Source organism: Homarus americanus, unplaced genomic scaffold, assembly GCF_018991925.1.
Source record: "Homarus americanus isolate GMGI-L3 unplaced genomic scaffold, GMGI_Hamer_2.0 scaffold23598, whole genome shotgun sequence".
Lineage (NCBI taxonomy): Eukaryota > Metazoa > Arthropoda > Malacostraca > Decapoda > Nephropidae > Homarus > Homarus americanus.
Genome location: NW_024731054.1, coordinates 968,954 through 994,278, shown reverse-complemented (window position 1 = coordinate 994,278; position 25,325 = coordinate 968,954). Strand labels below are relative to the sequence as shown.

Here is a 25,325-nt window from a genome sequence, read left to right as displayed (position 1 = left end):
GATGCTTTCACGTGTTGATCAAACGTACAATGCAAGAAAATAAATCTATTCACGAGGTATTTTGGGGACACAAACATGATCTACACCAATAATAATATTAATCCTATAATTCTCTCTCTCTCTCTCTCTCTCTCTCTCTCTCCTTTTTAAAAATATCTCAAAATGTGTCAAAAAAGCAAGTTAGTATCATTCTTCGCACACAACGCATTATAAAATTTGCCATGTTTCAATCTTAAGACAACCATGCAGCTTCCAGATTACAAACACTGAGTACGCTAATTCCGCCCCGTACCTCAGAGTGCTAAGTGAGCATCCTGTCTTGCAATAAGTCTGGGTGTGATATAATGTTATTTTGGACGTTCTTCTCGGGTTTTAGTTAGGTGTGTTCTTCAGCCTCCAGTTACGAGTGAGAGTAAATTCGACGTACCTTTTGAGCATCCGGTTCTTGGGTACAGGTGGAATACACAAGTCAATACAGAGTGGTGTGTGGGAGGATGAAGTGCACTATTAACTTCCAGAAGCACTCTCCTCCAGGATCATGACCCTTCCTTCCACAGGCTTCCTACCTCAAGCTTCCTGCCCACAGTGAGGTACTCTTTACTGGGTCTCACACAAGCAACATTACTGTCACAAATGTGTACACCCTCTCTCTTACTTCAAGCACTTGACGTTTCTTTAAACACTTCAACACAACGGTTTACGGAAATACTGCTCTCCTCCTCCAGACATGTCCTCCTTCCTCACCTCCTCCAAACACACTCCCACTCTTTCAGACACGTCCTCCTTCCCTCACGACCTCTCTCCTCACCTCCTCCAGACACGGATATAAACAGGAGCACTTGAGCACAGGGACACACGCCGTCGTGCTATCTAAACCAGGGTCACTGAGGCTCCACAGACCCGCCCCATCCACCACACACACACGTCACCTTACATACTCGAACGTACGTCTTGCATCAACCTCACCACTCTCCACTACACCGAGATAGACAAACAGATACCACGTATACAAACACAGCAAAGAGTGGATGGTGTATTAACAAAGACACAAGTAAACTAACATCAACTGAGAGAGAGAGAGAGAGAAACTCACCTATACTTAACGATGTACAGCAGTGGGTGAGATAGTGTGACCACCCACACTGTGAGCGGCGCCTCAACACTGTCAAGGACTGTCATCGTGCATGACATCCACCACACACACAACACTCCCCACACACCAACACACTTGTCTACTGGGATTATACCAAGACTCACACATCAAGATGGACGACTGCACACCATACAACTTTAATCAAATCTCAGTTACTCAGAGTAAAGGTCCAGAACTTCACCAACAAGAACTTGGAGCACATACGTAAGGAAGTTTTTGTAACACCATACTGTAACCCTCCGCCGTGACCTTCGCCATGGTCTAACTGTGATCTAACGTAATTATGTCGCCCTTCGTTGTTATTCCGCGAGTAAACAAAGTTACCCCAAATTTGGTCCACCAGTTTTTGAGATCACTGGCAATACACATTACCATACCTACCTAAACTACCGAACCAAACCAACCTAAACAACCGATGGTATTATTAAAGGTCCATCACACCGGTGGACCATGAGTTAATAATTGCCTACACCTGTCACAACACACCCAGGTGCCACTAGTGATTAAAGAGTTTCCGGTACGTGTGTGTGTGTGTGTGGTCCTGCTACTCACACCTTTCACACCTTTTCCGGTAGCGACATACTTCCCGGCCACATCCTGGTCCCGGACTCTCAAACACGGGTACTGTGGTGGTTCATTTTTCACCGATGATTGAGCTCAGTCTTGTAGCTGGCATCAAACACACCTCACTATAGTCAAGATGCCCCCCCCCCTCCTCAACACTCTTACTTAAATCTCCGAAAGTTTGAAAACGAATTACTTGAAAATAAACAACGTTGGTTTTGTTGGAAGGTTACACTGGGATGGGTGGATGGAGTGGGTGGAAGGTTACACTGTGATGGGTGGAGGAAAGGGCGGAAGGTTACACTGTGGTGGGCGGAAGGTTACGAAGGGGGCGGTTGCGGTTGGGGAGGAAAAGGACAGGGTGGATGAAGAGTAAGGGAAGTGGGGGTCAGGCATGTGTGGGGGGGGGGTTAAGAGGGGTGGGGGAGGAGGGTGTTATGTGTAGAAGCGTTGCTCAGATTGCTGCACACATAAACACACTCACTGGTGGTCACGTTAACAACCACACACCCACAATGGAGTTATTATCACAGACCAGTCCCCCCCCCCACACACCCACCCTCACACTCTAGGCCACCACACTCAACCTGTCCTCACTCCCCCTCCCCAGGCCTCAACACACTCTTACCATGGTCCTCGTCTCCCCAAAATTTTAACCCAGGGACAAGAATCTTTATGGCTCGCTAGTTAATAATTCCCCCCAATCAATTTTTGTTGTTGTTGTTCCTCTTCTTACAACTTAAAAGGTAAAAATATTAACATAGTAATTAACACGTATACGGTATATGTATTATTATTACAGTGCAAATAATGACACAAGACGAATCAATCAAACCGGATGAGAATAATGTGATAAGGTAATGCATTAACAGTCAGTACCGAGGCTCAGGGACCAGACTCACAAAGACTCATAAGATGTTTGACTGAGGCTTAAGCTTCAGAAAAAAAAATACGTATAAAAATGACGTCACAAAATGAGAACTAAATTAGATACGTCCAGAGGCAAAATTTTGTAGATACAGTACAGTGTGGATGTAATTAAGGTGTTATTTTTAGACGTTTTTGTGCTGTAGTTTAAATCTTCATATAAAAGGAAGACTAATCGTACAGACCTTGTGTAGACCTGGACACTGGTGGATAACAAGAGTAATGACCAGTAACGTAAACCACCATACATTAACTACGATATTTCCGTGTTTACATATGAACACAATATAGTATAAGCGTCCTGACCTGACCTGACCTGGCTGGGGTAGGTCAGTATCATAGTAAATCACGGCCAAATCCCCCCAACACATAAACCAGTAAGAAGTGTTTTAGTTTTACAAAGAATTATTATACACCATTCACTGGACGGGGTACTCGCTCTCCTGCACGTACCGGTATTCATTTATTTTCAAACAACAAAATAATGATGTTGTTATGATCACCCCGGAACGATACTTGAAGTTAACACAACCACGAACTGATGACCAAACTCAACACCTAGCGCGGGGTAAGTAGGTGAGGATGAACACCTTCCCTCTTCTACTACCTACCCGAGGAGGCGCATGGGAGTGGGAAGGAAGAGGAGGGGATGAAGGGGGGAAGGAAGAGGAGGGTTAAAGGAGGGAGGGGATACAGAGTCGATGTCTCACCCTTGACTCGAGGTTCACCCCTTCCGCCTTTCCTTCCCCCGCCGCCCTTGTGGTCCAGGGGTCTCCAAGGAGCACACACGAAACACACCATGACGAGAACCCGAAAAGCACACTCATGCAAGTTACTAAGAGAAGTGAACCTGGGTCCTCGAGGAGTATACTAACACCTGGGACACGACACAACACAGCACAACACAACACAGCACAACACAATACAGCACAGCACAACACAACACGTATTAATGAAGGCCTTCGTGACATAACAGCACGTCTCATACCTGGGCAGGGAGTTGACGGACACAATATACTGTACATACAGCTTCGGGCCGTGTGTGTGCGTCCAGCTGTCCCGTACGTGTTATTCCCTATTACCAAAGGATTATATCCCGGCTTTGACCTTCAGACCTAGATAGAATGTGGGGCTCTATTACACACGCACACACGAGAGAGAGAGAGAGAGAGAGAGAGAGAGAGTCACTAGTTTGTTACTTAAGGATAGCACCAGTGAGGTCCTCTAAGAGAACTCCGGTGAGTCACATAAGGACAGTCCCAGCAAGAGGATTAGCCTAACAGTTCTATACATCTCCATAGTTGTTTCCAGCTGATGGGAAAACTTGATAATCATTTTGACTGCTGAAGCGGACGTGGTTTTACGCATTGTTACACCCGCTACGCAATTTGTTACGTCTGCAAAGTGATTTCTCACCAAACTGTAGTATGAAGTCTTTATTACTTGGATTTAGCAAGAATAGCTACTGAAGTCAAGGAGAATCAAATGTTTCCTCGTTATTCTGGTAATTGTGGAAACTAAACTTACGTAAGACTTAATAAACCTCTGTAACAAAACTTTCCACCTTTATTATTAAGAAACATTGGTGGCAAAACTATACACCAATTACGTACACATTGCAAGTTTTTAAAAGGTATTAAAGATAAATGGTTTTCTTTGATAAAATGTAAAAAATAAATGACACACCAGTTAGATTAAGTTAAGCTAGGCTCGAGGTTAATATTTTATACTATAGGTAGTTAATCAAATATAGCTGTAATGACTCACTTAAAGATGGCTGGAATAGGTTAAAGACTGTTAAGAGGGAGTTAATGACAGAACAATGAACTACTTAAAGGATGCGGGTGGCGGACGTGGCATCAATGCTCGGGGGAATATAAGGAACTCCAGCCTCCTTTATACAGCGGTCAAGAGACTCAAGAAGCCCTCATCCTCTGGTCAGTCCCACCAGTAATTTGCCGGGTCACATCTGGAGTTCAAAGTGGGTACGATGCCCTCTTAGGAACCAGTGTGTGTGTGTGTGTGTGTGTGTGTGTGTGTGTGTGTGTGTGTGTGTGTGTGTGTGTGTGTGTGTGCCGCCCCGATATGACCCTTTAATTCCTTACAAGTGCAGCGTCAGAATTTTCAAGGCGGATTTATTCATTAACCTGGGTTTAAAATAATCTATCTATCATTCTATGTACTTGTGTTTCTATCTATTTATCTATCTTGTATGCACTGAAACATACAACAGCCCAAAATACGAAAATAATGCACAAGCGAGTATCATTAAGAGGAATGGTTCAGATTCTCAAGGTGTTCGTTCGGCCCCAAGTTTCCCTCTAGCTATAGTGTTGAGGTACATACAGGTACACCGTCTAACTAACTGGACCAACCAACCGAGGAAACAAAGACGGTAACAAGAATACTGTAGCCTCGACACTGCAACGGGACTACACTAAGTTGGTACAATATCTCATCGTCTACCCAAACAAAAAATATACCCACGATTTTTTTTTATGAATCCTGGCCCAGTAGCTCATCTTCTAATACCACTGTTAAATTCTTTCTGGTTGTGTTAGTCCGACACGCGGCCTACAGTCATCCTCCTGGAGAACTACACCTTACTCATGAGTACACGTTCACTACACTCCACCCAGCTACACCTTCCTCAAATATACACACACGAGGCTTAATATCATACCAGATTATAAGTTTCCAGGACATATTACCATGCCCCCACTACCCCCCTCAAAAAAAAAAGAGAAAAATAGTTACGAGAAACTTTAAAATTACAAGAGGTTATTTTGGGTAAGTTTCTCATGGTTTTCAAAAATTAAGAAGCAATATAAGGCAGTGACGAATATGTAGAGCCAACACTGACAGAGGGGTACCTTGGGGGAGAGGAGGATATCCACTAACATAAACAAATTAAGAATAATGTATAAAGGTCCTACTATATACATTTACAGGAATTTCAACCTCTAATGAAGCACAATTTTACACTACACGTTGACTGTATCTGTATTTCCAAAACCAGCCAGACAGCCAGAAGTAAACATTGGTTATGGATATTGTAACAAGTCTATTTACACACTTCCCGGCGCGTTTTAATATCGGGTGTTTTCATTATGGACGATCTTCGAATGTGAGGATGATTTTCGAGTGTGGGGGATGATTTTCGAGTGTGAGGGATGATTTTCGAGTGTGAGGATGATTTTTGAGTGTGAGGGATGATTTTCGAGTGTGAAGGATGATTATTTTCGAGTGTCGAGTGTGAGGATGCGAGTCGAGTGTGAATGATTTTCGAGTGTGAATGATGAGAATCGAGTGTGATGAGATGTGATTGAGGTGGATAGAGTGTAGAGTAGGAGGAGGATGAGATGGAACCAGGTATCCTGAAGAGGTAGGGTGGTGGAGAGTGGTAGTGGCGGTGGTGTGGAGTGGTGGTGGGGAAGCAGTAAGAGGTGGAGTGGTGGTGGGGAGGCTATAAGTGTAGGGGAGGCTCAAGTGGTGGAGAGGAGGTAGTAAGCGGTGGAGTAGTGGTGATAAGTGGTGGAGTGGTGGTGGGAAGTTGGCTGCTTCAAGTAGTAGGAAGGCGCCAAGAGCCCCCCGCCGCAGCTGGCCGAACGAAGGATCTCTAGCGTACAAGTAAGTAACATTACCCACTCGCCAGCCGCATCTTTACTACCCTTCACGTCATACACTACTACGTTATAACAAGTCCTATCATTTTATCTAGGTTTAATACTTAGAACAGCCCTCCCACCCTCACACACCCTCTCCCACCCACCCACCCACCCACCCAACATCTTAACACACACACTGACGGGTTTTGTCTCTTGCTCGCCTTACTAATATGAAGTCACACGTTTCTTCATAACACAAATGACAATGTATGTGAAAATCGATGTTCCAGTTATGATAATTATGTTAAACAAGATATTTAACTAATCATATATGTTTGAATGTGTACAGAATATAAACATTTGCTGTGGCTGAATTTAAACTTTGTAGGTTTTATAAATTGTCTCATTGTGAAGTCATTTCTATTGTCATATAATATTCACTGTACTCTGGGATCCTAATTCTCAGATATAGACAGAGATCATTACTGTTGCCATGTATTATTATTATTACTGTTATTATATGAACTGTTCTGATCTTCTTGAGTAATTAACTTATCTATATTACAATTGTGGTGTAATTCTTGGGTTAACAATTTGTACAGTTTTTATAATATGAGTGTGAAAGATCAAGGTTAGCAGACAACACACATTTAAAACACAACAGGAGAACATAACCTTAGCACCAGAGTGAAGACGACCTACTGCAGTACATTGGTCACTGTGAGGGTCATTTATCGGCAGAGAGACAGACTCATGCACCAGGAGATCATGGAACTGTCTGCTCTACATCACACTATAAAGTACGGTACATAATGCTTCACTTGTCACAACCATTTGAATTATCTTGGTAAATGTAGTAAATTATAATAAAAAAGTGATATACGATAGTGAGGTTAAGTAGCGGATAATTGGCAGCGTATGAAGTAGGAATTCACGATTTTGGACCAGATGGCGGCCATAAAGTTCTAGGGGGCAAACCCACTTGTGTGCAGACATCGTCAACCAGTGATAACACGATGGTGACGCTACACCAGGCATGTGACAGCTGACAAACGACCAGACTGTACGTGCAGTGACGGACAAAATTATCTGGACACTTGGCAGAATCGGGCATGGAAGTACTTGAGGATTATTAGGTGAAGGAATTGGAATTTTAACTTAGTTTCTCAACACTTTCTTTATATTAAGGAGTGTGTTTTGTGGTTCCGACATAAGAGTGATGAAAAGCAGCGTTATTAGATATACGTTATTAGATATAAACCAATCACCTTACAAGCTACTGCGCAGTCGTTACGTTGGCAACAATTCGTCACTTTTTGTGTCATTTACACCAAATGTTTATCAAGTAGACCTTGTCACATATTGATTAAACCAATGAAGTTTGGTATAAAGACGTTAACCCCATTCTTGTGGTATGTTAGGGACAGACAGTCACACACATACACAGTCACACTCCTCCCCCCAAAAAAAAATTCCCGCCTCGAGGCAGGGTAACTAAAGGACTGGAATACAATAATATAAGAGTTACATTGTCGACCAACACTTTCTGGCCTTTTAGGTACTGTTCTCAAGGTTCTCTTAACACAGCATCCCAAGATAAAGTTGTGGCTGCTGTTAATCATCATTTGGCGGATATGTCAACAGAGTAACGGACCCACACGAGTCAGACGAAACTACGAACTGTGTATAATTATGCAAAACATAAACGAGGATGGTGGTAGTCTTCTGGAGACGACACCATACCGGTAGATGGTGGTAGTCTTCTGGGGACGACACCATACCGGTAGATGGTGGTAGTCTTCTGGGGACGACACCATACCGGTAGATGGTGGTAGTCTTCTGGGGACGACACCATACCGGTAGATGGTGGTAGTCTTCTGGGGACGACACCATACCGGTAGACGGTAGTAAAGAAGACGAACTACGGTACCGTAAGTGGTGCACACCATGGCCAGGATACTGAACACAAGGCTGATAAGATTGGAAATTAATGCTGATGGCACGAACAGTACAACCACGACGACGTAACATCTCCATGATACCTGGTCAGAGCTCCAACCATCAAACTGGGTCATTTCGTGAGCAACATTGATTAACTACGACTGTAATGACACACCAGCCTCTGGCCACTGGTCGTTATGATCTGCATCAATCTTACTGCAGTGGACACGCAAGGCCAACTGTGCCTCTGCTGCATCGCCAGACGTGACTCCATTCTCCTGAGCTGACTCGTAAATGCCAGTAAGCCAAGCCTCGAGGACATGGCAAGGCGACATGCTGATAGAAGAAGTAACACAATGTGAGAGCCACGGCATTACCAAAGCACAAGTGCAGAATACAGAAGGGGGACAGTTAAACTTGTTCTAATTTGAGCCAATGTTGACAAGGATGTAAAACCTTGAAACTTAAAATACAAAAAGAGCCGTAAGGAGATAACCAAACAAGGTTCCATCTCTTACAAGTGCTCTCGTAATTTGGGGAGTCGCTATGAATGTCTGTCTACAGCCTCTATAATCTAGATGTATGTCAGCACATTCCACATCCCCGCCTTCATGACTGACAATGTGCAGCCTTCAAAGAGCTAATCCGAATTATGAGTCACAGAAAATTTTTAAAATTAAGATTAAAGAAGATAACACTGTCAACAGAAGGTGGCGCTGTAAAGGGAGTTAACACAGGAGGCAAACAAGTAACACAGCAACCCAATCACACAACACCGAAAACTAAAACACGATAAAAATTATGTACTGACAACACAACACAGTAAAAACAAATGAAGGACATTACTTTCTTTGAGACAGACAATCCCCTCTCCCCAAACATATTAAAATGACCAACAACAACTCTGACGAAGGCCTAATAAGTGGTGCACGTGACTGATGTGAGGACAATCATGGGAGTGTATGAGGAAGGCTGCCGTGCAAGACGACGCACGTTATCCTTGCACTGGTGGAGCGAGTAGGTCACGGGAGTGAGAACCACGCCTGTCATACACACACATCCTACATTATCACTAGTAAATCTAGGACACGTGTCTTATATAAAAAAATGAGCGAACGCCGAACGAGCTGGAGAGAGAGATTGTGTGTCTGTATTTATGAGTGCTTACTTGCAGCCACAGCTAACAGGAATAATGCAGCTCTCCATATTACAATCCTAAATACGAGAGCATCAACATTTAAACCAACACCAACCCCAACAGCAGCCAAACCCGAGCTATGGGGCCACGTTGTACGACTCGTGTTCTGGCCTTAAATAAGTTGTTGAAAGAAGAAAATCTAGCCAGTGCGGCCCAGCAACTCTTAGCACTTTAATGAAACCTGAAACCCTGCATGCTAACACTACTACAGCGCATCACACGTACTACAGTGAAGGACATCCTCCTCCCCCTCCCTCACGCCACATACTAGGCGGGGCTTTATGCAGCTACATGCTACAGATGGACCTCCTACAGTTCCTACATATTAGAGGGTGGGGCTTTACCTTGTCACATAATACAGTGGGGCTTTATATCCTACATACTACAGTATAAGCCAACCTCCTGTCGCACATTTCAGTGTGGCTGCCACTCACTATAGTGTGAAGCATTATCTTACACATACTAATGAGACTAATCCTTCAGCATACTATAATGTGGCGCTTTATCCTAGCACATATTACAGTGTGAGGGATTCCTCCACCTACATACTACACCGTGAGGTTCCTCACCCACACTTCCACTTGAGTGGAGAGTGACCTTGTGGAGGAAGGAACAGTGTGGGAAGGGAGGAGTGGGTGGAGGTCAGCCAGGGACGTGAAGCTCCGCCATGATCCTGGGTCCTGATCATAAACTCCTACTGTTAGTGTTCAAACAAACTGGGGATGAAAACACACTACTGGCTACGACACAGTTTCGTTCAAACTAAGAGGCCATCTTTACACAATATTTGCTTCAATAATTCAATTGAATCAGCTCGGTGTGTTTGTAAACCATAAGCTGGAGGAACTGTAACCAATGAACCTTGAAGTTACGAGACCTACTTTCGTGATGCACCGAATACCAAACCAACACAGGAGACGCACTACAATATTTTGGGTGAAATCGAACTCACCGTAAACAAACCAACAGCACACACTTAACAACATTACCATTAAGGAGGCATCTCGGGGACTGGCAGTGGCAGGATACCAACCCGGTAGTCGGTTGTTTGTGGAACCGTTTATGTATGTGTGTAAAGAAGGCGTGTCCTTGGTCCTACAACTCGGTGTCAAGCAAACCTTTAACGTCAACACCTAAAACAAACAATCCTGTACTAAGGAGATATATACCGGTACATATTGCCAACACATCTGAGTGGTGATATACATACTTAAGATACAGGAAGAAAAGTTGACCCGAGACACATTATGCACGTCTTTCTTATACTCAGGTTCTATAAGCAATGTCGTGAAAATCGTGAACCCTTGGCAGGACCCCCAAGACAGATACAGCGATGAACCTTGGTAAACCTTTATCTTTACCTCCACTTACGTCCTCATGAACCTCTCGCGAACCAACGGGTGAGGTTCACATGATTTTGTAGATTAAACTCTAATTATCCATTAACAATAAAAACTCATAATGGTAGTGTCAAAGTAAATGGCTTCATTATAACCATTACCTTTGCTGGCGTCTCCGGTTACAAGGAAAATCAACGTGATGATCTCCCCGAATCTGGATCCAGGTGGGGTGGATATGAAGGCCTTAGAAACATGAGGGAGGACGGGGGCTGAGTCCACTCGGGGAGTCTAGGTCCCAGGAGCGAGGGAGCCTGGGGATGAAGGGGCTAAACTGACACCTCACCCCCTTCCGCACTCGCCGCCCAGTCGCCGCCTGGGATCAAATGGTAACCTGATACCCAAGGCAGGGGTGGAAGGGGTGGGGGTTAGGCCACAGGGGTCGCCGTCTACCTGCTGGGCAACACACCAGTACAAGAAGAGGAGGAGAAGGAAAATATAGGTGATGACATCACATCCAGACGATTAACTACATGTCAGACTTTATTCATAAGGCAACACAGGTTTCGACGTACTTCCCAACAGTGAAACAAATATAACACTGTACTTATTTGGAGGTTGTGCTGTGGGCATTAATATAACATATCGACTAAGAGAGGCGCTGACTGTCATGTGACTGGCGGAGGTGGCTAGCCTGTGATTGTTCAATATACTTCCAAGGGAGAGCAGTGCCCTCAGAGATGTAACCATATGTTTAGCAGGAGTGTGCGATCACACTTCAGACAGAGGTTGTGCCACACTCTGAGCTCTTCAATATCAGTTGTGAAACTTGTTGGACTCTGGGGAAATAACCCTAAGAAATTTCTAAGTGGATTGACCCAGGAGGTAAGCTAATGTGTATTTAATTGTGAAACCTTTAACAACAACTAGCCATCTCCTGTGATATAAATGTAGTTTATTTCTTCAATAAATGTAAATAGTTTAATTTGATATTTACATAATCCTGTGATAACTTTACACCACTTGTGAGGAAATAATACCAAATGACTTTATACAGTGAATATAAAAACTAATTATTTCCCCATAATCACAAACTTAGTTGGTGAGTTAGGAGTGATGGCAGCATATCAACCATTAACTGATAATTAAAAGGATATAACCTCCCGATTGGGTTTTACTGAGATTAAATAGAGATAAACTATAAATAAAAACCCAACCGTGCAATACTCGCCTTCCTTGGTCATAGGTGATGCCACGGTCCCAACCTCTATATCCGTCCTTTGATGTTTATGTGTGCAGCCCCTAGCCGATATAACACATCCAAAACATCGATAAGCTAATCATCTCTATTTTACCCATATAACTGTATTGGTTACCGTGTCCGCTGTAAGTTATGTGATGATGCGTTCTTTTCAACCACACCTACGAGTCTCGAAAAATGTCCCAGCTGATATTATTAAAAATACAGTTATGTGTAAAATATGTTGGAGTACAGACTAATGATGCCTTGGTATGATAAATGTTCCCTATTGTCGTCTTTGTTTATTTCTATAGGATTATTATTATTATTTTTTTTAGATAACCCAGACAACAAAAGTGTAGGTGGCCAGCGACGAGCCACAGGAAAGAACAGAACGAGTTTTAGAGAACGCTTACTAATCCTTCTCACTCTCAGTTAATACACCAACCATGACACAGCTTTTAACCGTTTTTAGACAGACTATTAACAGTTTTTAGACGGACTATTAACCGTTTTTAGACAGACTATTAACCGTTTTTAGACAGACTTATCCCAACAAACTCACCCCATTTTTTAGTATAACAACCCGTTCAATTATTTTTTTTTAATGTAGTAGAAACATGTTAAATGAACCCGTAGAGTTATATCGTAGGCTAGCGGATTAAGGTAGAGGTGTCTGGAGAGAGTTAATAATACGAGGAGGGAGAATTAGTCGGCAGCGTCGGGGATGGTGAGGGGTTAGGAAGGGTAATAATCCCGTGGGAGGTTCACATCGGGGCCCCAAACGAGGTCTCCGCTTACCCTTGGTTCATCTCCTCAGGCTATTCTTCCTGTTGGCAAAAGTTTGTGGATCTCGTCGCCACTATTTCACCCTTACCAAACAACCTCGCACAAGTGGGGTGGTGACTCCGGCTTGTAAATTCACGTGACTGGGACAATATTAGTTTAAATGTGAAGGAAAACAAATTAATCGTAGAAATTTAACCCCTTGTCAAGAACCTGAAAATAAAACAGCCTCAGTTCAGTCCCTAACACCTGCCTCATGCTGTTCTATGGCCGGGTTGCCCCCAGTCCATCTAGCAGTGAAGGGAATCCTATAATTGTTCAGCTGGGGAAGTGAAGGTTGTAGAGTGTAATGTTAGCCGTAGTACTTCTTCGGGCACCATAAAAGAGGTTCAGTATTCTGTGAGTTGCATCCACTGCGTCAGGTATGTGGGAACCGCTGTTAACTAGACATACGCGATAACATAAACAACGCTGCCCTGTGTGTGTGTGTGTGTGTGTGTGTGTGTGTGTGTGTGTGTGTGTGTGTGTGTGTGTGTGTGTGTCCAATTTACTCCGCACTTCAACCAATCATCGCAAATACGCAATACGTACAACTGCGGGCAAGAGGCGAGTTAACAACCTCACGCGTGGCCTCCTCACACCAGTGCCACACCATCTGGCCGGACCTTGGATGCTCTGGCCCTGGGCGAGGCTCACAGATAAACCCAACTCGACTTACTCTGCACATAACTGCCTACACTGGAAAAGTCATTTCTTCAATTTGTATCTTGAAGTAATTACCTCATACTGTATATAAAACACACACACACACGGCCTCAATTACACAGTGCATGTACTCTCACATTACAGTTGATGCGTATTTTCAACTATCATTCTTCAGTCATTCTAGTTTGCGTAGATGACATACTATTTGAATTAAATCGCGACCGTACTAAAAAGCAAGATACCTTCTTCAATAACGACTGGTGTATGACTAGATCACCAAGGATACATGGAGTCCTTCAAGGTCGAGACTCGAGTCTGTGGCCTCAACTTCAAGTATCCTCAAGCACAAACCCCAGAAAGACTGACGGGACCAATACCCAGGTTAAATACATAAACGAACATATGAGTTAACTACCATTCAATCAAAACATCAACATCAGGCACACAGAAACAATATTAAATAACATCATTTACCACGAGGTGAAGCATAACAAACCCTGCCTTCCATTTTCTCTTCCAAAACTATGACGCAATATAAAAAAATGACAGACGCTTCAAATTATGAAATTTATAATTTATATGACGATCAAGAACACAGTGTCACGTGTATGTCAGCAGGAGTGAAGGAGAAGGGCGTGCATCACCAACAGAAATCAAGAGCTTGTATTTTAAAGTACAACAGCACTGTACTCTCAACTGTGTGGCATAGCATCGTGTACTCTACTGTACATAACTCAGGGCCCTATTATACCTCCATGGGGCTGACTGACACCAGTGCCCCCTCACTAACTGATTGGCTCATAGACGGGCGCCTCGGTGGTGCCATCCACCTACTTAGGCAATGGCTGATTCATCTAGGCCAGGGCTACTTCATGCTAACGTACTTCATACAGTACTGCCGTATGCCTTCAGTTGTCACACACATCTTTTAACCAAGTGTTGAGCACAGGGATGAATTTTGCTTTTAAGTTTCCAGGGGTTACTCTACGATCAAGCTGACCAATTAAATACTATATACGAAAAAGTTTTGTAAAATCAAATGAATATCGTGAATACATATTAATATAAAGACCATGATTTCATGGCTGTCGAAACCAATTAACACAATATATAGTAATGTGACAAGTCTCATACACCAAGGTTTAGCTACAGGTAACCTACTTTCAGCGGTGAGACCTGTACCCTCTTAACATAATCCTATATCCACCACAACCGAGCCGTAATTAGATCATCTAAATCTGTCATCATTAATTATAAAGCATCATTAATATACCGAGAAACGAATGGTTGATAATCGTAATTACCAGTTTTGTGATATCCTCTGGTGATCAAGATTTAAACCCAATAAAATTCTTCAAGGAGAGAGAGAGAGAGAGAGCGAGAGATAAGTTACTTCTGGAGAGGTAGCTGGTGACACAAACCTTACATCAGTGTACATAAGAAAATAAGGAGTCTGCAATGGGCCGGTTGGCATGTGCAAGGCAGCTCCTGTCGAGAGTTACAACCACTCTCTATCGTCAATGAATCTATCTAGCCTCCTTTTAAAACTTTCCAGCGTCCCAGCACTTACTACAAAGTTGCTAAGCTTGTTCCACTCGTCTACCACCCTATTTGTGAACCAGTCCTTCCTATCTCCCTTCTAAACCGAAACTTATCCAACTTAATCCGTTGCTACGAGTCCTATCTTGCTCGGATATTATAAGAACTTTATTTAAATCTCCTTTATTGATTCCTTTCACCCACTTAAATACTTCAATCATATCCCCCCGCACTCTTCGTCTTTCTAGGGAATGCAAGTTTAGTTTCTTTAACCTATCCTGATATGGAAGGTTTCTAAGTACCGGAATCATTTTCGTCATTCTTCGCTGTACCGACTCCAGTGAATTGATATCCATTCTATAATAAGGGCACCAGAACTGAACCGCATAATCGAGGTGCGTCATGATAATAAGTGTACACAAAATTCCTGCACACACTGGAGGGGACTCGATCCACCTTAGCCACTATTTCAAGGTAACTAAACTTCACAAACTACTGCCGTGTTTGATCGTTGACAAAAATGAGCCAACGTGTTGTGGTGTGCTGTTAACGTTGTGTTTTGATGTCCACGGAGCCAGACTAAAGGAATATTGGCGGCATCAGTGTCAAGTGCCTGTCGCGCTCTACATCAACGGCCAAGCCAACGTTTGCCATCACCTAACCAACCTACAATCACTGCTCTAGTCTCACCCCCTCCATTAAACGCCAACACACGCCCACTCATTCGCGTTCGGCACTCTTTAGTAATTCAAAGAGCCCAACAGAGGTGTGGCCTTGACCTTGTCAGTGGCATAGTTACCTTATTCGCTTTATTGTGGGTCATAAAGTCTGAGTTATATTTAAATTGAGGTCATAAAGTCTGGGTTATATTTAAATTGAGGTCATAACTCTTGTTGGATAGTTATATATGAATTCGGAAATAGGACTGGGGACATATTGAAAGTAATTTGGTACAGTACTATTGGTCGTAGTTAGGAAACTGGGATCCACACGATCAAAGCTCAAATCACGTCAACGCTCATACATAATCTACTCAACTGATGTCAGGTATGGTGTACTTTTAGACTACTGAAACACGAGGTTCTGAGGTAAATCTTCCTTCCTTCATGGGCACAGGATAGAGAGAGGAATGTCTGAAAGAATAATACCGAGAAATATTTATTTGCATTGTGTAATTAATATTTTCAAGAGAATAAATAGCTATAATGACAGTACTATATCGAATTTCGAGCTGACCAGGGGCGAGAGGATGATGTAACGGTAAAAATGGGAGTGACAGACCCTGAGGTAGAGGAGGCTCACTGAGTCTACCCGGACCAACAGCCAGCAAAATGAATATTACAAACAAATACGTAACGCCCTATTGAAGCTTTCCCTCCACACTCTTTGAGATCCCCCACTTGGCAACATCACATAAACAACCTTCATTAAAGAGGCGGCCCTTGTGAGCAGCATACACAAACTATGATTAAGTTTACCCTGACATAGTTACACGTTTTTCTACTCCAGTGTGGTCTACCCACAAACCTCTTTTATATCATAGCGAATTCACGGCCCTTTCGTGGCGTTAACCACACTTGGTAACCACTTTTTTGCTTAAGTAGAGTGAGGGGAGATATGATAGAGTAAATGGAAGTCAGGGTTAAACAAAGGGGACATTACAAAGGTACTCAAACTATCCAACCAGGAGCGAACTCATAACAATGGTTTTAAATACGACAAATTTAGATTTAGGCGCGAAATAGGTAAACATTGGTTTGGAAATAGAGTATAGTGGACGAGTGGAACTAGTTACCAAATGTCACCATTAACTCGAATACGCTGGAGAGCTTCAACCATAGGTTGGATGCATATATGAGCAATAGGGGTTGTGTTTAAATGGGATTGCCCAGTATGGGTCAACAGGCCCGCTGCAGTTTCCTCCATTCTTATGTTCTTCTGTGTTCCTTCTGCATTTACACAGTTTTAAAGGTATGGTGAAATTTGGTAAGGAGGTGCGAGTGGACTTCCATAATTTTGAAGATAGAAGGCTGAAATTTGCTAGAGGCCCGGGTGGCTTAGGAAATGATGCACCTTCTGTCCCTACACGAAAGACACGTCGGCTCCACATAGGATACCCACGACCCCCACGAGTTGGTCCACAGTTTTGAAGATAGAGGACTGATATTTGGTAGGGGGGGGGGGTGTGAATGGCCCAGGGGGGGTGGTCATACACTATCACCTGTCACTCTACCCAGGCGAAGCCGGATAACTCAACTACAGTAGTTTCATAAAAAAAAAAGTCAGGCCATCATTTAGAAGCAGTCACTAAGAGTAAGTTGAAATGAAGAATCCTGTAAGAACTTTACTGTCTGGACTAAATGTTATTTAAGCAATTATATGTGGCACTCGTGAGACAACGTCTCGAGTATGCAAATCAAGTCTAGTGTCCATACTTTCTATACTGTAGTATAAAAGCAACCAGGCGAGTACCAATACTGAAGGAGTCGACTTATGAGGATAAATCTAAGAAGCTAAATTTACCAACGCTGGCGGCTGGCCTTAGCAAACTAATACAGCACCAATAATTGCACAGGTAGCAGTTGAAGATGTTGATATTTGGACATGCAGGCCTGCTTTCTTCGCCCAATATAATCATAAGTACAGTACTTGTAGTAAGGACTGTGTATACAACAACCACATCTAACTGTTTCAATACGCATTATGTAATTTCTACCACCACTAGTTTAATGTTAAGGAACTCCAGGAATCCGTCGTAAAATCAAACTACAGTAGAGGAGCAATTTGCATATCATCGGTGTCTCCGACAACCCCTAACAAATCCACCATTGTTTCCTTGCCCCATTCCTCCTCTCTGCGGACTGGTCAGACTTGGCAACTGCCCACAACAAATACTAACCCTGAAATGCTGCGCTGTTTTCATGCACTGGCTTTTAAAACCTCAGCAATCTTCTTTCAGATAATGCCGTAAAGTTCAAGTTAACTTGTACTCTTTGCATAACAATTATTGCACAGGCAGATACTGACGTAAGGATGCCAAAAACACTGAAAATCGGGAAAATGTATTTTAGGTATATAAAATTTTCCCTGGTGTCAAGTAAAATCAAGTCAAATGACTGGTTTATGTAGAAATTTCGTAGATTCGCAAACAACTTTTGCTTTTTAATATTTAAAACTATCTTAACAATTAATAACCTCCTCATTCACCAGTATGAATATTATCTGTACATAAAAAGTAAATGTTTACCAGGGAACAGTGTATAGCAGGAGTGTCAAGCCTAGCTCAGGCACGTTTGAGGTGGTGGCTAAGCTTTACGCGTTTTCAACTGTATTTACAAAGAAATCATGTCTTGCATATATACATAATCCCCGTAGTATAGTGCTACTTAAAATATGAACTATTATACACACAAAAATCACTCACCAAATAGCAAGAACAAGTTAACGCCACAGTCTCTTATTAAAATCCTGGAAGGCTCGAGACACACTGTCACCCGCTTCACTACCAGTTCTCGACTGAGCGTAATGATAAACTCTCCAAGAGATAGGCGATCACGAATGGCCAGAGGATAAACAAAAGAGCATCATAAATATATACGTTTTTAATAATAAAGGAACTTCGAACTTTTATTGTTTATATATATTATTACTCGCATCTCTTTATATTGACTTGTTTACCTTATAGCTTTATACATTAATGTAAATACAAAATTATCCTTTATACATGACAATATTAAAGACTCTCTGTTGTTAATACATTTTGTTATATTATCGTTATTTCCCTGTTCCTTTCCGTGTTATGCTAAGGTTAACACCACAGTTGTAGGAGTAAGAGAGGAAATGTTTATATAGCAGTTAGGGACAGCGACTGCGCCCGTCAGTAGTGGAGGGTCAGGCTGCATGGTCATCCCCAGGCTTCTTCCATACACTGACTCACTGATCAACTTCACCACTGACAGGTAGTTTGCGTAGTCGTCTGCTGCCAGTCTCATTTATATCTCTCATTTTTTCGTTCCTCATGTCGTGTTAAATGAGTAATTAGTTGGTTATTGGTTAGTATTTTGGTCATCAAGCTCCAGTAATCTTTAAGTTGGATTAAATAACCTGAAATGATGGGAGAGCCTAACAAGGTGTATGTGCTTAAAAAAACCATATATGCCACTGGTTATATACAGTATGCTAAATAATTTGGGTCTCACCATAATTTGCTTTCACAAACATGAGACCGAATTGATCAAAGTACTGTACAAACCTGCAGTGAAGTAGAACATAATCATCATTACAGTATAACTAAATATCTTTAGATTAGTTTGGGTAAGTGAGGGCTAGTTAGGTATAGATTTTTTTCATGATACTTTGATTTTTTAAAGTGAAGAAACAACTGGTAGATCATTAATGTTAAAGGTTAATATTTACAACTAACCCGCGGAGGAGTTATTTTTATTACTGTTTATTTTCTAACTTTATTTTTATCTGTGAGTTCTGATATGATAATCATTTCTTGTGCAAATTTTTCGTTTCATAGATAAATAGGCGCCAAGACGTGCACTAGTTTGTCTTCCCTGCGATAATGAGGCCGCGTTCTGGTGCTATGCTTTTCCCGGGTTCGCGGCGGTTTAATTTGCAGTGTGACGTGTGAAGGTTGTCGCCGGTCTTAAATGAATGTAATTTGCGAATTTAGGGAAAAAGACAACGAGACCCTTCAATTGTTCAGAGACCACGGCATTGTTCCTTTAAGTAGAGACTGTCCACACTGCGAGAATTCCTGTGCTTTCAGACCAGAAAGAAATTTGTGCATCACTTCCTCAACGCCGTGGCTTGACGTTTCCGGCTATCACAATAAATCACTCAGCTGCCAGGGCTGCATATTTGCCGATGCTCCCGCATCATCTCACATCCAGAAATTGCCTCAAATTTCGCCATATCATAGTAAGTTCTTTCTGTTTAATATACCGGGGGGTCCAGGGGGCAGAGCTCCCCGGTGAAAACGTTAGATTGATTTGTTTGGTTAGGTCTGTTCTTCATACCCACAAATGTTGAGTGACATTTATTTTAAAAATATCAATTTTTTAACACATTTGCACAAACTACAAGTGTCCACTATAAAATAACAGTGAAAATCTGGCGGTTTTATAACCGTTGTAAATAATTACCATGTTAAAATGCAAATTAGCCAAATTTGTGCAGCTTTATTTTTGTCAACGCCTGCATTGAATATGATTCATCTAAAATTTCTTGATTTACTTTATCCTCTTCACCATAATTGGCTTGTTAGTTGCTTGGGCAGTCTGTCACGTATCTTTTTTGCACTGTTGGCAAATACTGTACTGAGCATGTACTTGGTCTAGAATGTATCTGTACCTACACCAGTGTTGGTCAAATTTGGTCTTGAAACGGCTCACACTCGGTGCCATCACAACATATCTGACAGGTTGCTCCAAGAGTTTACAACCTATATTCCAAACAAATTTGCCCTTTTAGTTTTCTGTACTTTGGGTTTCTTCAAACTTAAGCTGTGACCCTACCAAAAATTACAAGTTTCCTGGACGCTGGTTTCCTCCTGTACTAACACTGGATTTGACCAACCGCCTGAACAGCTAATAACCTGATTAGTGGTAAAATAAAAAAAAATAAAAAATTGCAGTAACCAGGGTATGAACCTGATGCCTATGTTACATCATAATTTAACATCAAGAAACTAAAAATTTACAGTCGGAATGCCTTTTGGACCCAAGAAAATTCCTGCACGTGTATTGTCAAGGTATTCCAGTTTGCATTTTATCACAAAGGCTAGATGTTATCTCTTAATGCTGGAAACCTAAAGCTGATGATATAACAAGCTTCAATGAGAAACATGAGAAGAGAAATCCCCCTACCTTTGCCTCCGAGAGGAGGTAGAATTGTTGGATCACCCTAAATTTCATCATAATGTTTATTTTGAGGCAGAGTAATGGGAATACCGATCATGAATATACAAGGGTTCACTGTGTAAGTCAGATTTTTAAAGTCATTTTGGACACCAGGAAAATTTTATAAGCTCACCTTTCAACCCACTATTTCCAATAACATGTTAAATTTGATCCATCAAAGAAACAAAAGCCTTTTTTTTGGTATCTGCCCTTAAGGTCAGTTGGAGCCTCTGATCATGTAATAGTACTACAGTACGGTACAGTACCATGAAAAAGTATCAGACGTGTAGATCTCTAGATCACATAACAGGTACACTGTGTGTGGTTCTCAAGGTGATTTGAAATACAGTAGATGGAAACATACCAAATCATAGTGCAGGGCATGACCTAAGGGTTGGAGCCCTCAGGTAGAGGAGAATAATAGAGGCTTATTATGGATACACTAATTCAAATATATTCATAGTCCTTGTACAGCAATTTCTTTTCTATTACAGTCAGAAATATTTAGCTTCGATTTATGTAGATGACAACTGTTCATGAAAAATAGCAATATTACCTGTCTTTGATGTATTTTGAAAATCATAACTTTATCAATGCATTTTTTTTATCTCTGAAGCTCTTTAACTATACACTAGTAGTTTTGAAAAATCACAACTTGCTAATCATAGCCATTATTATTTCACTGTTCTTTTTTTTTAAATTCTGTACATTACATTATTTCTTTTTACATTGAGATCACCTGGATATTTCTAACTCTCAGATAAAACATCAAGATGCTGCGTTCCTTGTATGCATATAAAGGGACCCATGCCCGCACCCTGGGATTCCAAGTTGGAGAGAAGTTTCTTGAAATTGGGCCATCAAGAGACCCAAATTGGATGCATGTGATTAGTGAGCGAGGAGCAGTGGGCTATGTTCCCAAGAACTATATGGGTGATGAAGAGGTGAGTCGCTCATCATTCTTACTTATGTTGCAGCAGGTAGCAAATTATTACACCTAATTGAGACTTAAGCAGTTAGTGGTAAAATCTGAAAATCTGAAATTTTAAACTGTCAGGAAAGTTAATATTTTTAACAATATTGTTGGACAAATGCATCATACTAACTCCATATACAATAGTGTGCACATGTATGTACAGTATACAGTGTTTTGAATTTGTTATACTGTATGATAAAGAGGTAATTGTATCATCACTGTCTGGGAAATTACAGGTATGATTTTATTTTTCAGTGAAATTTATAAAAAAAAAATTAAAGTTAGATTGCCTTTTACCTTTACTCTTTTTCATCCAGTGACGTTTGAAGAACCCGATAATGTTTCCGTGCTCCTTATTCATGTTGATGTTTTCACTTCAATTTGTAGCATAACTCGGCTTACACAGAATCAGTGGGAGCTTTTATACAGATTTTCAGGTTAGATCATTGTGAGAACAGACCAATAGAAATAGGGGGATCAGCTGTGACATCAGTGAGCTGTAACATGCACCTGGGCTTTTTTAGCAGGTCAGGTCATTGTGGGAACAGGAAAGTCAGAGATTATCTCAGTTGTGACATCACAACATAGTGCCAGGTCAAGCATCCACATACATATACCCCTTCCTCGTGTCACCTCGCAAGTTGATAAACCTTGCTGGATAAACATGCATGGGGAGGTGGGGTCATGCACCACTTGACAAATTCCCGTCTGGATATTTTCCTGTCAAAATATTAAGTTGTCCGCTGGCTCCTGGTCCTGGCATGTCCAGGCTGTCAGGCACTGCAAACCTGCAGAGGCTTTTTGCCCCAATCAGGAGCTATGAGGCCCACTGGACTACCGTAGATGCTCAAATTTTTTACATCTTAGTGACCCCGGCAAAATTTCTGTAATTCATACTGTTCCGAGTGGGGTTTTAACACTATATGTCTCAACTTATCAGCTCGAAATACTGTAGTATTGTACCAGTATTTTAGGGTCTTAGGACCCCAGGTTCCTAAATGTCTTGATATATTTGTTCAATTTCTTGTAAGTTGATTGCAGCATGGTTTCATATATTGTACTGAGCTGTATACCTATTCTGATTTTATAATCACCTTTTTTAATCTTTTTATGACTGTATTCGAAAACTTATGATATGCAGTATTGTGGTACAGTTTAGCATATCCAGAAATCCTCCCTTCCCCCTTTTTGTTTTAATATTATTGTACTATATATCATTATCACTCATAAATCTTGTTGAATGTACCCGATTTAATTATATAATCTTATATTAATTACATGCTCACTTTTTTTTGCTGTGGCCAATCTGATGGGCTTTGTATATAATCTGCAGGCTCCTGCTATTGATTTGTTGGAGTTCATTGATGGATGTATTGAAGCCACACATTTGAATGCAAGTGAACGTGGTGGGAATTACACCAAGAGTGAACATGATGCTCTTCATAAGTTAGTAGAACTACGGCAACACTGGTATGCCAAGTGCCCACCATCAATACATCCTAACAAACGGCCTGCTCCACCTCCTCCACAAGTAAGTTTCTCATTTAGTCAAGAATCTCTACAGTATATGTTTCATCTACCATCCAGAGTTATAACCTGACTGATTATAGTACTGTACAGTACTATCATATTGTAGTGTAATGGCATGTATGTAAACAATTTCTTTCATGTTTCAGTGATGAGATTAACAAAAATTCATCTAGTATCATCTGGATATCAGTGTATTTGTCTACAGATATAAATATTGTTAGCAGAAAACCACCAGTTTTAAATTAAATTTTGTTGACTCCTGGTAAAATTGTCTAGGTAAGATGATCACATGATATTTCGTATGAGCAGTCAGTAACCCTATGTGAATTTTATGGAGGTAGTAGATCTTTGAAAATGTCATCTTTTATATTATGGAGTGAAAGTCACCTAGACTTAAAGCAATGGTTTTATATTGATTACAATTTGTAAAGGCTCTGTAAATATCCCAATTCTGTTTTTAATTAATTTCAATATAGCAAGTTAGTGGATTTAAGTTATAAAAGATCTTTCCCCACTTACGAACTCAGTTACTTGTAGCAGTTCTATATGGACTTGGACCTCCCTCCTCTTAGGCAGATTTTGATATCATGTTAAGCATGTTTTAGAATCTAACTATTAGAGAAGAAAGGGGAGACACCATTCAGTAATGTAAAAGATTGAAGTGATGCATGACTTAGGTATTAGGCAGCTATTAAGTAGCCTGGGAAGATATTGGAAGTATAATGTGTTGTCTAATAGTAGACCCTGCTGCCGTATGGCATCACAAAAGTTGTGACCAAGTCCCAGGTTACTGATCTGACTGACTTTCTGCCTCATTTATACACAATTTCAGGGTCTCAATTTTTTCTCTCACTTTGACAACACAACATAATTACACAGTTTATCGTTTCTCACTCTTGATCTGTTCATTTTTGTATTTATGTTTTTTTCCACCTCCCCAGTCCTCAATGTGGGTTGGTGACCGATGCCCAGGTGGGCTAATCCCTGTTAAAAAAGATGAGCTAGAGTCATTTTGTATAGTACTTAGATGCAACTGGTTTGATGCAAATGCAACCAATTCTTTCCCATTCTTTATTTGTTCCAGATTTGTTAAACCAAAGGTCTACAGTATATAGGCTTAAATGGCTAAGGTTATAAACATTATGCATCATATTGGAAAGTTTAGTCTAATAATCTTTGTTTTTTGTGGTTTGCAGATACTGTACACTTTCCTTGATAACTTTTGAATAAATTTGAAAGTAAAATAATTTATTGATAGTACAGGACAACATGTATACATATTGTAAATTATAAACCAAGATATTTTATGCTTTTATTACAAGCTAGGAAAAGAATATTGTGAAAGTGATTCTTATTTAAGTATTAGATTAAATTTAAGTCACCCAGTTAAGAGAAAGATTAATTCTCATGTCAAGTTTAAGGTGTCTGTGTCTTCCACTCAGCGTACAACATCGCAGCTAAGTGTTGACAGTCTTTCAAGCCAAACCAGTATCAGTAGCCTTCCATCACCCAGCCTTCCAGGAACACCACGATTACCCTCACTTTCAGCAAGTGTGTCTTCAGCTAGTTTAGGTCTCTCGGTCAAGGATGAATCGCAGACTGAGAATGTTGTAGAAACCACAACCAGTTTCATGAGTCGAGGAGAATCATTAGGTAACTTATCATTATTGTATGCTGTATATCAATTGTAAGTTAAGATTATTTACAATAATCTCTTTCTAAATCTCAGAAATTTGTTGGTTACTTAACAGAATACTGTATGTCTTCCAGTATGGTATACAGTACAGTACTGTATTAAAAAAATTACATTTCAGAATCATCAAAATGTTCCAAATTACGAGGAAATCCAACTGTAGGAAGACTTAATAGCGGAGGGATTAGTGTACTACAAATTACTGTACTGTACCATGGG

General features: G+C 41.1%; 2 protein-coding genes across 15 annotated transcripts in view; one reads left to right on the top strand and one right to left on the bottom strand.

Annotated features, from left to right (window-relative positions):
• LOC121867464 (activated Cdc42 kinase-like) overlaps window positions 1-18,515 on the bottom strand; it is a 106,851-nt gene extending 88,336 nt beyond the window's left edge. For 9 of the 14 annotated variants that reach the window (XM_042367382.1, XM_042367385.1, XM_042367379.1 and 6 more), the window contains exon 1: window positions 428-724. The gene's annotated coding sequence lies outside the window, so the exon portion shown is untranslated. Of the gene's footprint in view, window positions 1-427; window positions 727-18,422 lie in introns of those variants that run through there. The other 5 variants (XM_042367384.1, XM_042367389.1, XM_042367380.1 and 2 more) reach the window with 4 other exon arrangements.
• Window positions 18,516-18,834: 319 nt separating this feature from the next.
• Window positions 18,835-25,325, top strand: part of LOC121867420 (NCK-interacting protein with SH3 domain-like) — an 88,533-nt gene continuing 82,042 nt past the window's right edge. The window contains exons 1-4 of the mRNA XM_042367331.1: window positions 18,835-18,957; window positions 21,668-21,851; window positions 23,217-23,414; window positions 24,856-25,066. Coding sequence (XP_042223265.1) covers window positions 21,681-21,851; window positions 23,217-23,414; window positions 24,856-25,066 — 580 coding nt within the window. The 5' untranslated portion in view covers window positions 18,835-18,957; window positions 21,668-21,680. The remainder of the gene's footprint in view (window positions 18,958-21,667; window positions 21,852-23,216; window positions 23,415-24,855; window positions 25,067-25,325) is intronic.